The following is a 15645-nucleotide window of genomic DNA, read 5'->3' as shown; positions in this document are numbered from 1 at the left end:
GAAGTCAGTCTCTGAATGGCCGTTACTGATGAAATGTTCCACCATGGGGGCAGTGATGACTTTTTTCTTAAGCCGGGAGCGATGCTGGGTAATCCGGGCATTAATGGGCTGATTTGTTTTGCCTATATAAACTCTGTTGCATGGGCAAACCACCGCATAGACGACATTTCGAGTCTTGCAATTCGTGAAGCAATCATGCTTCCATCTGATGCCATTGTTTACAAATGTGTCACCTTCTATGGTGCTCGAACATGAAACACAATTGCCACATTTGTGGTGTCCGCATATTGGTTTCAGATTCCACTGTGTGACGAGGTCGCTTTTGGGTGCTGTGATATGACTATCTGCTCTGATTAGATGTTGCCCTATGCTTCTATTCTTGCGCATAGCAAAGATGGGTTTGGAGAGGGGATGCTCTAAAGTCTCAAGAAGATGCCAGTTATTCCGAATTATATTCTTAAATTGGTTCGTGTGTTGGCCAAATGTAGTCACGCAAACCAATTGTTCCAGATCTTTCTTTTCTTTCTTTTCAAACAATGTCTCTCTTGGAGTAAATTTGGCCCTATTCTTCGAATGTTTCAACAACTTTTTAGGGTATCCTCTTTCTGCCATCTCATTGCAGAATCTCATGGCATGAGAGTCAAAATCACTGAGGTTTGTACAGTTTCGCCTGATCCTCAACAATTGCCCGTAGGGCGAATTATTATTATTTTTATTTTTTTTTTTTAAAGATTGAGGATGCGAACTAGTGTAATGCAGAATGGTATTCCGGTCAGTTTCCTTTTTATGCAAGGAGGTAGTTAACTTAGCCTCACAGGAGCCTACCGTGACGTCCAGGAAAGTCATTTCTTTTGGACTGTAGTTAAGTGTGAATTGAATATCTGGGTGCAACAAAAATTACAACAACAATTAAATGTGTCTACTATAGTGAACCTTTCCAACAAGGAACTATCCGGGGATGAAAAAATGCTTCTTAATCTTGGCCTCAAATTCGTTCCAACTAAAAGAACGGATTTTACTAAATTAAAATTAGAAGCACTTGACTTTTGTCGCAAGGTAAGGTTAAAAACTTACTTCGCGGGAGCCGAAATGACGTCCACACAGGAAACCACTGGACTTAGAGTTAAATCACGCTTCACTCCAACTCTAAATATTCCAAAACAGGTCATAGCTTTTGAGCAAGCTGTATTGTCTTCCCTCACTAAACTCGAGAAGAAAAACAGTTTCACCAAGAACAATATCAGCAAGGGTATACAAAAAGCAATCGGTGATCTGAAATCTGACACTTCTATAGTGATTAAACAAGCCGACAAGGGCGGGGCAGTGGTCCTTTGGCCACGTCCCATGTACCTTGCTGAAGGTCAAACACATGTTAACAATAGGGAATGGTACAGACCCTCTAAAGAAGACCCTGTCCATGCAATCCAGGACAAAATATCTCGAATTACCAAGGAGGGTTTGGACACAGGTTTTTTAGGACCTAAAGAGTATGAATTTTTGAATAAAAAAATGCCTCGAACTCCGATTCTCTACTTCTTACCGAAGATCCACAAAAATGAAAAGGTACCCCCAGGCAGACCCATTGTCTCGGGATGCGACTCGGAGCTTGAACCAGTATCTAAATACATTGATTTCTTTTTAAAGCCATGTATTGCAAAAGTCCGATCGCACCTCAGTGACACAACAGCCTTCATTAAGCAGATTGAGGGACACTCATTCAATGACCAGACCGAGTTGATGGTGACACTTGATGTCGCCTCGCTCTACACACAGATACCGCAGGATGAAGCTTTAGAGGTCATCGAACTTTATTTAGAACAAAGGGACAGACCCCACCGGGTGCCCACCAACTTCATTGTGGCATTAGCTGAGATCACTCTTCGCAGTAACTACTTTAAATTCGAGAACAACTTTTTTGTTCAAGTCAAGGGGACAGCCATGGGTTGTCCCTATGCACCGGAGTTGGCTGTGCTGTACATGGCACAATATGAGGAGCGATTTGTCCTCAGTGACAACCCTTTTTCAGGACACATTACTCAGTGGCTAAGATACATCGACGACGTCTGGCTCCTGTGGCAGGGGAGCCAGGCGGACCTCGAGCAGTTCCATCTGTGGCTGAACTCTAGGCACCCAGATATTCAATTCACACTTAACTACAGTCCAAAAGAAATGACTTTCCTGGACGTCACGGTAGGCTCCTGTGAGGCTAAGTTAACTACCTCCTTGCATAAAAAGGAAACTGACCGGAATACCATTCTGCATTACACTAGTTCGCATCCTCAATCTTTAAAAAATAATTTGCCCTACGGGCAATTGTTGAGGATCAGGCGAAACTGTACAAACCTCAGTGATTTTGACTCTCATGCCATGAGATTCTGCAATGAGATGGCAGAAAGAGGATACCCTAAAAAGTTGTTGAAACATTCGAAGAATAGGGCCAAATTTACTCCAAGAGAGACATTGTTTGAAAAGAAAGAAAAGAAAGATCTGGAACAATTGGTTTGCGTGACTACATTTGGCCAACACACGAACCAATTTAAGAATATAATTCGGAATAACTGGCATCTTCTTGAGACTTTAGAGCATCCCCTCTCCAAACCCATCTTTGCTATGCGCAAGAATAGAAGCATAGGGCAACATCTAATCAGAGCAGATAGTCATATCACAGCACCCAAAAGCGACCTCGTCACACAGTGGAATCTGAAACCAATATGCGGACACCACAAATGTGGCAATTGTGTTTCATGTTCGAGCACCATAGAAGGTGACAGATTTGTAAACAATGGCATCAGATGGAAGCATGATTGCTTCACGAATTGCAAGACTCGAAATGTCGTCTATGCGGTGGTTTGCCCATGCAACAGAGTTTATATAGGCAAAACAAATCAGCCCATTAATGCCCGGATTACCCAGCATCGCTCCCGGCTTAAGAAAAAAGTCATCACTGCCCCCATGGTGGAACATTTCATCAGTAACGGCCATTCAGAGACTGACTTCAAATGGACCACATTGGCATGGATCGACCCCAAACATTTCCAAGATGTGGATACAATGCTGTTGCGCAAGGAGGCGTATCTAATCCTAAAGTTTGACAGCGTAAACAAGGGTTTGAACAGCCTCAGTGAGATAAACAGGGCATAAAACTCCCCGTGCCCGCTGGCTGACACTACATGTCCCATAATGCACCTCAATGGTTCTTAAAAACCTTTATTGGGTCTTTGACACTACACGTCCCAGCATGCATCATTATCTGGCCTTTTGTCTGATTGGCCCGTTACCAACTACATGGTTTGGGCTTCAAGACCGGCGACGCCCAGGGACACTCACATCCCTTGGTTGTCGCTGTGGAGCAAGTACACTGATCGGAGTTTTCTTAGATATATTGCGGTAAGCACGGAAGCGGCCACTTTCCAAACTGTTAACTTCGTAATGGTCATGCACAGAGATAATAACGCGGTAACGTTTTCCCCACTCTCCTTCCCCTCGCAGATAATTACTCAAGTGTTCTCTGGCTAGAGAAATGCGATCTTAAAATCAGAACCCCCACTGAAGTCACCGTGAATCGGTGTCCAAGTAAGTGGACTATTTGAAAGAGTTTAAAATTCACACGCGACTAGCGCGGACGCGGATACATTTCAAAATTGTAACTTGTGTTCTATTTAGCATCGAAACAGTAGCGCGGTAACACGGTGCCCCTCTCCTTACCCTCACAGATATTTAACTGCTCTCTGCGTGGAGAAACGTGGTCTTAAAACAGAACCCCCACTGAGGTCACTGCGGATCGGTGCCCAAGTAAGTGGATTATTTTAAGCACTCAAATCTACACGCGACTAGCATGGTAGCAAGTAAGCAGTGTACTAAGTCGCACTCTGTCACCTATGTTTCAGAAAATAAAGGAACTTCACCCCATGCGGCGAAGATGTGGCTAAACTTCCAGTAAAAACGCAGGTAATTGAGCGAAAATGGCTTTGAAGCATTCCCTTCCCGTGTACCTGGCAAGTACTCATTTACCCTATTACTCTGTTGCAGCATAGGCCTCCAAGCCTAGACGACATTTTCCCCTAATCCAGAACTGACTGTGGGCAGGATTTACACAAGGTACGAACTGCATGGTAATCGTACTGTCCTGAGAATAGTTGCTAGAGGACCAGCTAGATAGTAAATACTTTGTTTTGTTTCTTATTTTAAATAGTGCCCATGGACTAGATCAAGACTGCCCTGATGAGAATTCTGCAAGTTGTTAATCAGGATTCGAAACGCGTCGGCACTCTCTTTTTCTTGTTTGGCCAGTTGGCCAGTGTCATTTGTTGCTGAAACGGGCTATGTTCCTGAAATTTAATTGATTAGCTCCTGTTCAGGTCTTGGGAGTTTAACTGTTGAAAACGCTGTTTTCCATTCTCTCCCTGGGTTCCTAAATGTTTATAAGAGCCCTTGTTTCACAAATGTAAAAATTTTTTGTGGTCCATGTATTTAATGTGATGTTTGTATATGTTAATAAGTCACTGTTTTTCTAATTATTCACCACATGTTTGGTTTATTGCATATTTGTATTAATTTTTTTTGAATTTTTTTATATGGCTAAGACATGAGGTTGATAGTGGTCTTAGTTCTGTTTGTTGTGAATTCTTCTCCTGTAAACTGAGTACCAAATTGAAAACATAAATTGTTTTTTGTAAACTAACAAGTTGTGGTTTACTTGTACATGAACTAGTGTGTACTTGAAGTAGTTTGGAGGCATAGGCAAACATTTCTATTTCATATTGTGAGGCCCTGCCTACCCTCCTTCCCATTGGGCCCAGCCACCCTTGTGTTTTTTGTTTGCTTTTTAAAATGATGGCACTGCCAAGATTTCTTTACGCTTTACAGAACTACCCAGACCTGGTTCCCAACTCATATTTTGTAGCAATCGAGGCGGCGCAGCGTGACCTCCTCTGGGCCGGAGCGCCTAGAATCGCATTGCACAAACTCACACTGGGATGGTACGACGGTGGGATAGCCCTCCCGGACATCCAATATTACTTGGCAGCCCACCTCTCAGCGATTAACCAAGGAACGTACAGTGACGGTAACGACTACGGGATGGACAGATGGTTACTACCTTGGGGGAATTATGAGATAGCAGTCTACTCCAAACCAGGTAAACACCAATTCACGGGACCGACACAACACTCAGTACAGATATGGCACATTGCACAGCCGAAACTCGGGTGGTCAGACGTCCTCACCATGGCTACTCCACTGTGGGCCTCCGGAAAACTGGGCAACTTGGGGCACACTAAGGGGTTCCGTAACTGGGACCTGATAGGAATCTCACAAATCAAAGACATATGGGGCCCTAAAGGGATCCATACATTTGCCCACTTGCAAGAAACACACGAACTTGCACAAACCGAATACTTCAGATACATGCAAGTGCGACACTCCCTGCAGGCGAACATTCCACCAGAGACTACACTGCCTCAGATCTCCCCACTCGAAGACAGATTACTAGATGGACACATGACAGAACACGCCATCTCTCTCACATAGAAAAAACTGATCAATAACCCCCCTGACATGCTCCTCCCCCTAAAAGAGAAATGGGGCGCTGGCGGGCTAGAGATAGATGGAGAAGAATGATCATATGCTCTTACCTCCCCAGGGGAGGTGGCGATCTCGGCTCGACTGCGACTAATCCAACTGAAAATATTGCATAGAGTATATTTCATGTCCCAGACTGCAAATGATGGGGAGGGGAGGTGAAGGGCTCTGCAGGAGGGGGTGTGGTGGGACGGGCACCTTTTTCCATATATTATGGGACTGTCAGAATCTGGAAGCGACCTCCCCAGGAACAGATGCCAAGTCCCTACACCCTCCAACCGAATCAGTGACAGCTGTGTACACCTGTATCTAATTCAGTCAGGGGGGGAAAGGGGGAGAGTGATGACAAGACAAGAGAAACTGCCTCTGGAGCTTCAGCTTAGTCAGTGTTCTTGTGGTCACTGCTGTAGAATACCTGCAAAAGATATTATAACAATTCACTCTCTATTTTCCTGTTCTTTTCTCCTAGAACGCTTCACTCTACTATCTAGACCTTACCTTAACACTCCTGAGGACTAGCCTTTCTCTAACTGTCTTGTCGTAATTAAATTTTCTGACCAGCTGGAAATTCGGTCTGATTTCGCCGGTGTACGTTTTAAGTACCAGCGTTAAGTTCTTCAACTGAATTGGATTTAAAATTGTACTTTTTGTATTGCCAAAGGTTGTTTGAAAATCAAGTCTTAATTGTCTCTTCACAAAATCCATAACTGAATATTCAAACAACTGCTGTACATAAACTCGTACCTCTTTCCTCTCAGGACGAGTGCAAACACAAAGAGTTCTTTGACAGCTGAAAAATGCTTGCTGTGAATACTGGAAATGAAACGTCTTTCTTGGTACCAAGTGAGAGGGCTTCTCTTCACCGAAGCACCTCTCTTAAATCCCTAGCCTGTTCTCCTGGGCTCCCTCTGAAATTCACACCACTCTCCTGGACCTCTGCTTCACGTTGTGGAGGCGCTGTATTCCCTCGAGGGAAAATACAACAAATAAGAAACACTGCCAAAAAATTGCAAAACACAGAAGCTGTGCACTTCCCTGTGAATTCTCTGTAGACTGCCGCTTGAAGTGCTTTGCAACTCTTTGTCAAGAAAAACTCTGTCACACGCTGCTGAACACCATTCACGGCGTCAGTCTTCAGTCGGAGTTCAGTTGAAGTGCGCAATGCGATATTCACGCATGCGCATTGGGCACTGAACTTTCGCGAGCCTAAAACCACTATATCGCGCAGGTATCTACATCTGCACTGGCGGTCCGCACCATCTTCTAAGAATTTTGGAGACCATTTAGAAGCGTTTGCAATGTGGTCTTCCACGCAGGTCCCAGCTTGATCCAACGTGGATAGCCAAGCTGAAAATGTCTTTTTGCACAAATAGGAACTCTGCTGGAATAAATTACGGAACTGCTCAGAGGGTTTCTGACGGGGACTGCCCGAAGGTGCAAAGATACTGGAGACGGGTGGTGCAATGTATGCAGGAGGTGTGGGAAGTAGAGCTTCGCCCAGAGGCTAAAAGGTGTCTCCTGAACATCTGGGAGCCCACGGACCTGTCTCCAAAAGGGAAAATCTGGGCGACACTTGGACAGATGGTGGCAAAGAGGAACATTGCTAGATTGTGGGGTGCCCCAATCCACCGAAACTGATAGACTGGCAAAGCGACATGGATTGGTGTATGCTGCAAGAAAAGACTGTGTACGCAGCAAGAGGGTGCCCTCGAAAATGGGGGGAAATATGGACATGCTGGAATGACTTTAGGGGAAACATCTGCGAGCCTCCGCATGCCCCACAGACTGGCTCAGAAGACATAGAATAAAACTGATTTCTCAATAGCTTTGTATGTGAGGAATATACTATATGTCAATGTATTGTTGGTGCCGTAACAGACTCAAGAATGATGTAAATTGCTAACCGTGTATGTTTTACTACTAAAATAAAAAGAATTAAAAAAATAAAAAGAAGGGATGTGCGGTTCAGAAGACTATCTCTCGTTGTTATCCTCTGCATAAATATCTGTTACGCCTTGGCAAAGAAACGGCCTCCTGAAGGCCTCACAGCTCATTCAACCATAGCTAGGGCAACCACTACAGTTCTACAGCGTGGTGTTCTGGTCCTTGACATCTGCCAGGCGGCCACGTGGGCAACCCTGCACATGTTTGCCAAATATTATTTCCTTGATAATCTGGTCCTTGGGGAAGGCCTCTTCGGCCGTTCCTGCCCTACTGGTCTTTCTGCTGTAAAACTTTTCCGCAGTACCTCCTCCGTAGATGGTATTGCTTGAGAATCTATTCGAAGGTAAGGAATCTGTGGCTAGATGTCTCTATCAGAGGGACAAGTTATTTACCTTCGCTAACGCACTATCTGGTAGAGACATGATCTAGCCGCGGATTTGTTAATGACCCACCCATCCTCCTTGCACTGTTGATCAGTTTTTCATGTCGGGGCTTTCCCTTTCAGGGCCCTAGTTGTGTTTTACACACCTTTGTCAGTCACTCATGGCTCCGTGCTTCTGGAGTGGAAAGTCGTGAAAAGTACTGACATCAGCGCGCCAAGGTGGCGCCTATATAGACGACGCAGACATCACAACGATAACCAACCCAGTGCCTTCAATGTCACGCAGAGTCAACCAATGCCAACTATCGGGGCGCAGCAGTACTGCTATCAAAAATCTTCTGGATCTAGCCTGCCACCTGGAAGTTCTTAGGTAAGGAATCTGCGGTTAGATCATGTCTCTACCAGATAAGGTTTTATCGAATGTAAGTACTTTGTCATCTTGCTGCCTCCTCTCTTCTGTAATTAATGTAAGTGAACTTTTACAGTCTGAGAGTAACAAATGCTGAAATTTGAGTTGCTGCCAGTGTGTTGGATGACACTTTTCTATTAAACTCCTTATTATCGGGTGTGTTAATAAAATTGGCGAAGAATTACAAACAACCCGGACGCATTATATTGTAAAATCTAAATGAAGCACTGGATACTTGGCATCCTGCCACTTGCAATGGTGTTAATTTACTTGCTGTAGTATCTATATTACTCCTAGCCAATTAGGCCTTCTAGCCTACCCTCGAACCTCTCTCCTCTATTCTGTCCATGAATTATCTCTATTCAAGCATATTGAAGGGACTCAACCAAATGATGTTCACTGGGAAAGCTGGGCAATGGCTTGGGAACTTTCCCAGGCTCAAACTGCCTTATTTTGTTAAATTGCTTTTCATCTGCTCCTGTAATTTTTAATTTCAATGGAAGTCGACACTCGTGGCTGCAGGTGCTGATTGATTACATTTACCATAAATGCTATAGTGAGAAACTTGTGCTTGTTCAACGGTGGCAAGATGTGATTATAGCTAAGTTCTTTTCCTTCTTCAGGTGGGTGAAAATTCTAATTCTTAATCATGTCCTTTATTTTCTGGTTCTCAGAGATTCACTCAGAGTATGAAGGTTGAAGATGAACTGGGACGCCTGACCTTGGAGCACGGGACAATGATGGGCCCACCAACCCAGACAGAGCGGTTGGAAGAAACAGCAAAGAAAAAACTAACTTCCAAGGTGAACCCTCAACCTCTGAGTATTAACATGAGCATGAGGTACACAATCCAGGGCTGTTCTAAAGAGTACTCAGCGGTTGGAATTAACATGTCTGTAGCCTGAAATAACATAAAACATAACATAACATGTGTATTGTAAAGTGCATGTATCACCCAAGGGCCTCAAGGCGCTGAATAACAGATGTATAATGTTACCCAACTCACTGGTACTCATTTTATCGACCTCAGATGGATGAAAGGCTGAGTGGACCCACCGGGATTAGAACCTGTGACCATGAGGTTGAACACTGGCCCCTACAGTGGATGCATTAGCCCACTGTGCCACCAGACCCGGCTATAATGAGCAGTGTCTGAAGTCTTATATTATTCACAAACTGTCCTTAGCCATTTACAGCACCCGCAGAGGTCCTGCCAGCTGATCTTCTTTATCATAAGAACTACACAAAATCCACTGGCAAACTGTCAATCTTAATGGAAAAAATTCCTTTCAAATGTTGCACCTTTAAGCAGAAATTCATCTTTATCATTTGTAAATAACAAGTCTGAGTCCTTAAAGATATTGAGAATGGAGGAGATTATCAAGAAATCTTCAGCCTGTTTCCGCTTCAGTCCTTCTCCTGATAGTGTACATATATTTACAATGTTGCGCATGAACCCAGAGTTCTAAAATTAAAAAAGGAAATATTCATAGTTGGCACATTTTAGACAGCAACCATGTTTGGTTTCAAACATGTTGCTAAGAACCTTTAGTGCAGCCCATCCCGGAGTCCTTGCAGCATTCCTGTTTCAGTTGAAAGAGGTTTTGGTGCCATGAATACTGTTATCCAGGGTTCTGTTGGTGCTTGCTTATTTGTAGTTGTGACATCATCATTGCCAACAAACTGTCAAATTTGGAAGCAAACATGATTGTATTTGCTCCTTGAAGAGCCTAAGATGGGACCAGGGTAATGGCTCTTGAGAGTAAAGAAAGAAATTGTATTGGTTGGATGGGTGCTAGAAAAGAGAAGGATCTGCCGCTTATTGGAAAATTAATTCAGTTGTCTACTTGGACAGTATGAAGGTTATTGAAAAGTAAGCATCTGCCAGGGAATGCCTTGTGAACCATGCATAAGGTTCCATCCACTCGAATAACCGATAAATGCAGAAGAATGCTAATGGATCTCCAACGACAGGTACTCAGCAGAGTTTTGTGTTGTCTACAGTTATTGAAGACCGGTTTGTGGCAGTCTGACATAGGCCCATCGATGATAGCTCAAAGGTGAAAGGATTAACCTATGAAAAGATCTTTGAAAGATCCAATACTGGAGAACAAATTAGTTACCTGTAACTTTAGTTCTCTAGTGTTGGTATCTTTTATAGGTTCCCATGTGAACCATCTTCTTCTATAATCAACGCCTTACCTTGATTTCTCACTTTCTCTCATGTAGTTTGAAATCTGAACTGTAGTGGCCTCTAAGAGGAGTCGAGTGCTCAGTACATTCGCCTTATCGGCTGGACTTCAGTTTTTAAGTGAGATGGATGTGTTACTAAAAAAAAATTATAGTAATTCTCAACTGCCATTAAAAGCCCTTTATTTATGGAGGGAAACTTCCTGGACCTGGAAGACTTCACGCTACAGGCTTTGTGGACAGGTCACAGCAGGCCAAGCCATTTCATGCTTGAGAGAATCAAAGAGATGCACCAGGAAGACGAAGCTACCCTTAGACCGTATTCCTCTGCATGGCTTGGAAAATCTATGCCTTCATGCCTGTTTCTGTGATCCTGCTTATGTATTTCATCTAGTGAATTTAACAATATCTGGACTCTGAAGTAATTGCTCAGTAAACATGCAGCCTTTTATGAAAGTACTAAAAAAATATCTACAAGTCTACTGGAGGTGCTCCAATTTTCAACAAAAGACTGGGTACACCCAAAGTATACCCCAAACCATAGTGAAGATGCCTCCTCTTTCAAAGTTGGGAGTGATTGTTGGCAGCAGTTGCAGTGTTAGGAATGGGGTTTCTGGTTGGCTATGGTAGGCATCTAAGCCAGGCAGAACCCACCACTCTAGTCAGGGCAAGTAAGTTATACACCAAAAGCCAGGCAGAACCCACCACTCTAGTCAGGGCAAGTAAGTTATACACCAAAAATAACCTGTGCTCACACTCTGGTTACTTGGCGCAGAGCAGTCAGGCTTATCATCATAGGCAAGGTGTAAAGCGTTTTGCGCAACACACTCACACAAACACATTGAACACACCACAAAAGAGACTCCACACAGGATTATATAAAATATATATTGTATATTATATATAAAAGAAGACCAAAAGGACATGATTCTTAGATACTGTGCATACTATGCCGTCACTTCTATAGTGCTCGCTATCCTGGGCAATGCAAGGCAAAAATTGCATATATCAGTGATTACTTAGTTCATAAAAGGCAGCAGATTATGAAAAAGCACATGAATCACAAAGTACTTTCGCCAGGAAGGCAGTAGGAATAAACATCCACATGTATTGTCATAATATCCCATGCACAATTCTAGGTATTGCATTAATATTGCATAACTAGCAGTGAGGACCCAGGGCATGGAGCACCTACGCTCCTAGTACATTGTATACGGTACTTCCGTGAGCCCTGTTGAAATGATGAGCCCCTTTGGAATAAATGAAGGCAAAGTACTTGCACGCTTATTAGAGACTTCACAGTAGCCCAAATAATGATCCCTGTCCGGACTTGACACCTGGGCTGCCTGTGATCATATCTTGAGCATAGAGCTCCACGAGTCCTGAGGGTGAGTTTTCTCCAAACTTGTAAGGACGGACGGTGCAAGCGTCCTCCCCTTGGGGAATGCACCCCCCCCCCCCCATGTAAACACAGACAGTGTCCCCTACACGTTGGTGAGCCCGGAGCCCTTCATGGCCTACCGGGTCGCTTCCTCTGAGTAAAAATAGAGGGAGAGCTTCTCGCAAAGGGAGTGCCTGATGGCAGCACTGCTCCCTGGGCCCACACTCACTCACAGTGCTCCTTGTGGGGACGGGACCCCTGGGATCTAGAGCAAAGAGGAAGGTACCCTCACACTGAGCTACCTAAGAGGATGCCGCCAGGAAGGCCTCAGAAACGGGGCCAAATCCCTAGAATCCAGCCTTCCCTCGGTTGGTTACACACAGCGCTACTCCAGGGGCAGCGCCGTGGTGACTGTCCTTGTGCCTGGCTCGCCACTTGTTGCGCTGCTTCGACAAGGAGTGCCTTCCCTCGGTGCGTACCATTTAGCAACTACACAAGGAAGCACCTGCTCTCTCTCCTCAAAGAGGGAGGTGTTCGAGGGCCAAAAGTGCTCTGTTCTAGAATCCCCGCTGTGCTCCTCTGGTCAGAGCGCTGCAGTGGTAGCTCTATCAAGTGCAGGGTTGTTGCCAAAGACTCTATGTCGCTGAACCACTTTCAGGATAACAAGCATCACATTGGTCAGCCATACGCTGACTTAGGGACAGAAACAGTGCGCTCAACATGCGCTGACTTGGCTAGCACACAGTGATCACACCCACGGTTAGTGTGAATTCAGCGCTCGCCACGCGCTGGGTTGCTGGAGAACACTTGGGGGGCACACAGGGAGCGGCAGGCAGGCCAGCACAGCCAGGTACTTGGCAAATTGGCAGTACCTCCAGCAGCCAGTACAACAAAGACAGTAGTCCTAATGGTGGTTCCTCCTGGCAGCACAGCAGTCAGTCTGGCATTCTGCAGAATGTAGAGCCAGCCGTGTCTCTCAATATGGGGTCAGAGCCCCTGTACTTCTACTCAAAAATGTCTTTATTCGAGGGGTGACTTCAAAGGAACCCTTTTAAGTGCATAATAATCATTTTCAACCCAGCCCTCGCTCCAGGCATCAGTAGGTGGTAAATCCGCCATTTGTGTTAGGGCAGTACACAACCTATACTAATGTAAAGTGTGAACAAACCTCTCCCTCTAACTCCCCTGGAAGACCATCAGTAAGCAGATGAATACAGATGTATCTCCTGTCACACCCAGTCCTTCCTTTGTTGTGGCTGTCTGGAAAGTATGCACCAAGTGTAGCTGTCCCTAGATATGTATTGGAGTCAGGCTGCAAAGCACAAAGAGTCATAAGCACAGAAAAATGTCCACTTTCTAAAAGTGGCATTTCTAAAATGATAATGAAAAATCCAACTAAACCAGTAAGCAGTATTTATCACTACCATTCTAAACATGACAACGCCACTCCTTTCAGATCAGAGTATGTAAGGGAATTCCCAGTGCTAGCCTATGAGAGGAATAGGCCTCACAGTAGTGAGAAACAAAATAGGCTGTTTGTCACTACCAGGATATCCTACATATAACACACTCCCTACCTTTTACTTACACAGCACCCTGCCAAGAGGGCTACCCAGGGCCTACCTTAGTGGTGACCTTTGTGTAATAAAAGGGGAGTTTAAGGCTTGGCATGTAGTTTTAAATGGCAAGTTAAAATGTCTGTAAATTGCTCTCGCAGGCCATGCAGAGGCGGGCCTGAGACAGTTTGAAAGACTATGTCTGTGGGTGACAAACAGTGCTGCAGGCCCTAGTAGCATTTAATTTGTAGGCCCTGGCTAGATGAGATACCACTTTACAAGGGACTTAGAAGTAAAATGAATATGCCAAACAAGTGTAAACCAGTCATATCTTATTTAGAGGACAGAGCACATACACTTTAGCACTGATTAACAGTGGTAAAGTGCTCAGCGTCCTAAAGCCAACAAAAAGAAGGTCAGAAGAATAGGCGGAGTAAGGCAACATGTTTTGGGATAACCCTGCAAAAAGGGCAAGGTCCAACAGGCATCAAGTATAGATTGGTGTGGCGGCCTTCTGGCACTTACTGAAAAGTTCTATCCAATTCTAGACCTATATGGAAAGTGCACTTTTGGTATATCGATATTGGCTGGTGGGTGTTTGGGTCCAAAGACTTTACTGCTTTGTAGCCAGGAAACCCAGCAGCTGTGTTTTCAGCCATTTTCCTGTGGCTGGTTAACCCATACCGTTGAAAACAGATGTTCAAACAGGTCATAGAAAGGTTGCTATATTGTATTGTTTTTGTCCCATTGACTGAAACCTCAAAGACCAAGCCCAACGAGCTCTGATTTTTCCCTCAGTCAATCTCAGCACAGCCCCTTGTCAAAATATTGGCAATAAGGCTATGGTTGGAGAAAATACCATAAAAATGCTAAGGGTATTTTGTCTGCTGTAGAACTAGCTAGCTCCTTTTGGCTTGCATCCTACTTTTAATTCTTCCTTTATTGTATCACTACACTGCTGGAGTTAAGTGCTCAAAAGTATTAACTTGGTTATCCAGTTGGAATACAGTAGAGTTAGTGAACCTGGGATATCAGTTGTAAACGGCCCCACCTACACAGCATATTGGCCAGTAATACCTGTCTGCACCAGGACCATTATGAAAAGGCCCTAACCCCTTCCGTGCTGGGGTAATTCCCCCTGCTGTGCGGGGGCGCACACAGCGCACCGGTGCTCATGACGAGCTCAGCTCGTCATGAGGCACAGTGCTCGTGTGCTCATGACGAGCACCCGTTTCCGTGGAACGCTCCGCACAGCAGGGGAATTATCCCCGCATGCGAGCATTCCACGGCTCACGACGAGCTCAGCTAGTCATGAGCACCGGAGCACCGTGCCTCATGTCAAGCTGAGCTCGTCATGAGCACGGAAGAGGTTAAATTGAGCATGTCACAAAGGTCGCATTTAGTTAAGTAGCTTTCCCCATCCGTTTCATCAATGGCTGTTTCTTTGAGTCCACTGCATCAAACTATGCAATATATAGCTGTCACATCTACATCACACTTGAGCTTAAAATCTGTGCCCAGGAACCCCCCCCCCCCTCCCAGAGGCAGGTAACAATCCTTCTATATGGACATCCCTGAACTTCTAGATTGCCTTGTCTTGCATGTGTTATCAGTAGCATACAGGGTAAAGAGAAAGGACATGTGATTAACACCTGGGAAGTTTCTAAAAATGTGTACTGGTTATTGCAGAACACTGTTTTTCCTGCTACCTCGGCACAGAAAAATTTAATAATCTTCTCATAGTGACCCTTATTTGTCAATGATTGAAGTCAAAAAGCTTCCTCACTTTGACTATAACTACTGTCCTTGACCAAAACAGAAATTCAGGTTAATGGGTTAAACACCTTTTAAAGGCTGCATTAATATCTTTCTCTCTACTTCCTTTATTTTAGCTCTTAGCAGAACATGTTGATGCCCTCCATTCAACCACCGGCTTTGAGGCCACCATCAGCAAGTTTGACAGCAACTTCTCTACTCACCTCCTGGACCTACTGGACAAGCTTAGTGTATACAGCACCAATGACTGTGAGCACAGTATGATAAATATAATTTACAGGTAAGTCTGGGGTAGAGATTACGCTTTCACAGGTGTATGGCCATGGTCTATGACTGGCCATCAATATGAATTTATTTTAACATTTCTAGACTGTGAGCAAGGAGTAGTCTGATGTAGCAGTGATCATTAAGGACTCTCAAGCATGGC

At 44.5% G+C, this 15645-nt stretch overlaps 1 protein-coding gene across 1 annotated transcript in view; it reads left to right on the top strand.

Annotated features, from left to right (window-relative positions):
* TUBGCP2 (tubulin gamma complex component 2) overlaps nt 1-15645 on the top strand; it is a 465124-nt gene that overhangs the window by 435889 nt on the left and 13590 nt on the right. The window contains exons 16-17 of the mRNA XM_086921996.1: nt 8990-9118; nt 15335-15498. Of these exons, the coding sequence (XP_086778122.1) occupies nt 8990-9118; nt 15335-15498 (293 nt within the window). The remainder of the gene's footprint in view (nt 1-8989; nt 9119-15334; nt 15499-15645) is intronic.

This window comes from Lissotriton vulgaris, chromosome 5, assembly GCF_964263255.1.
Source record: "Lissotriton vulgaris chromosome 5, aLisVul1.2, whole genome shotgun sequence".
NCBI classification, from domain to species: Eukaryota; Metazoa; Chordata; class Amphibia; order Caudata; family Salamandridae; genus Lissotriton; species Lissotriton vulgaris.
This window is presented reverse-complemented; position numbering and strand designations above follow the sequence as displayed.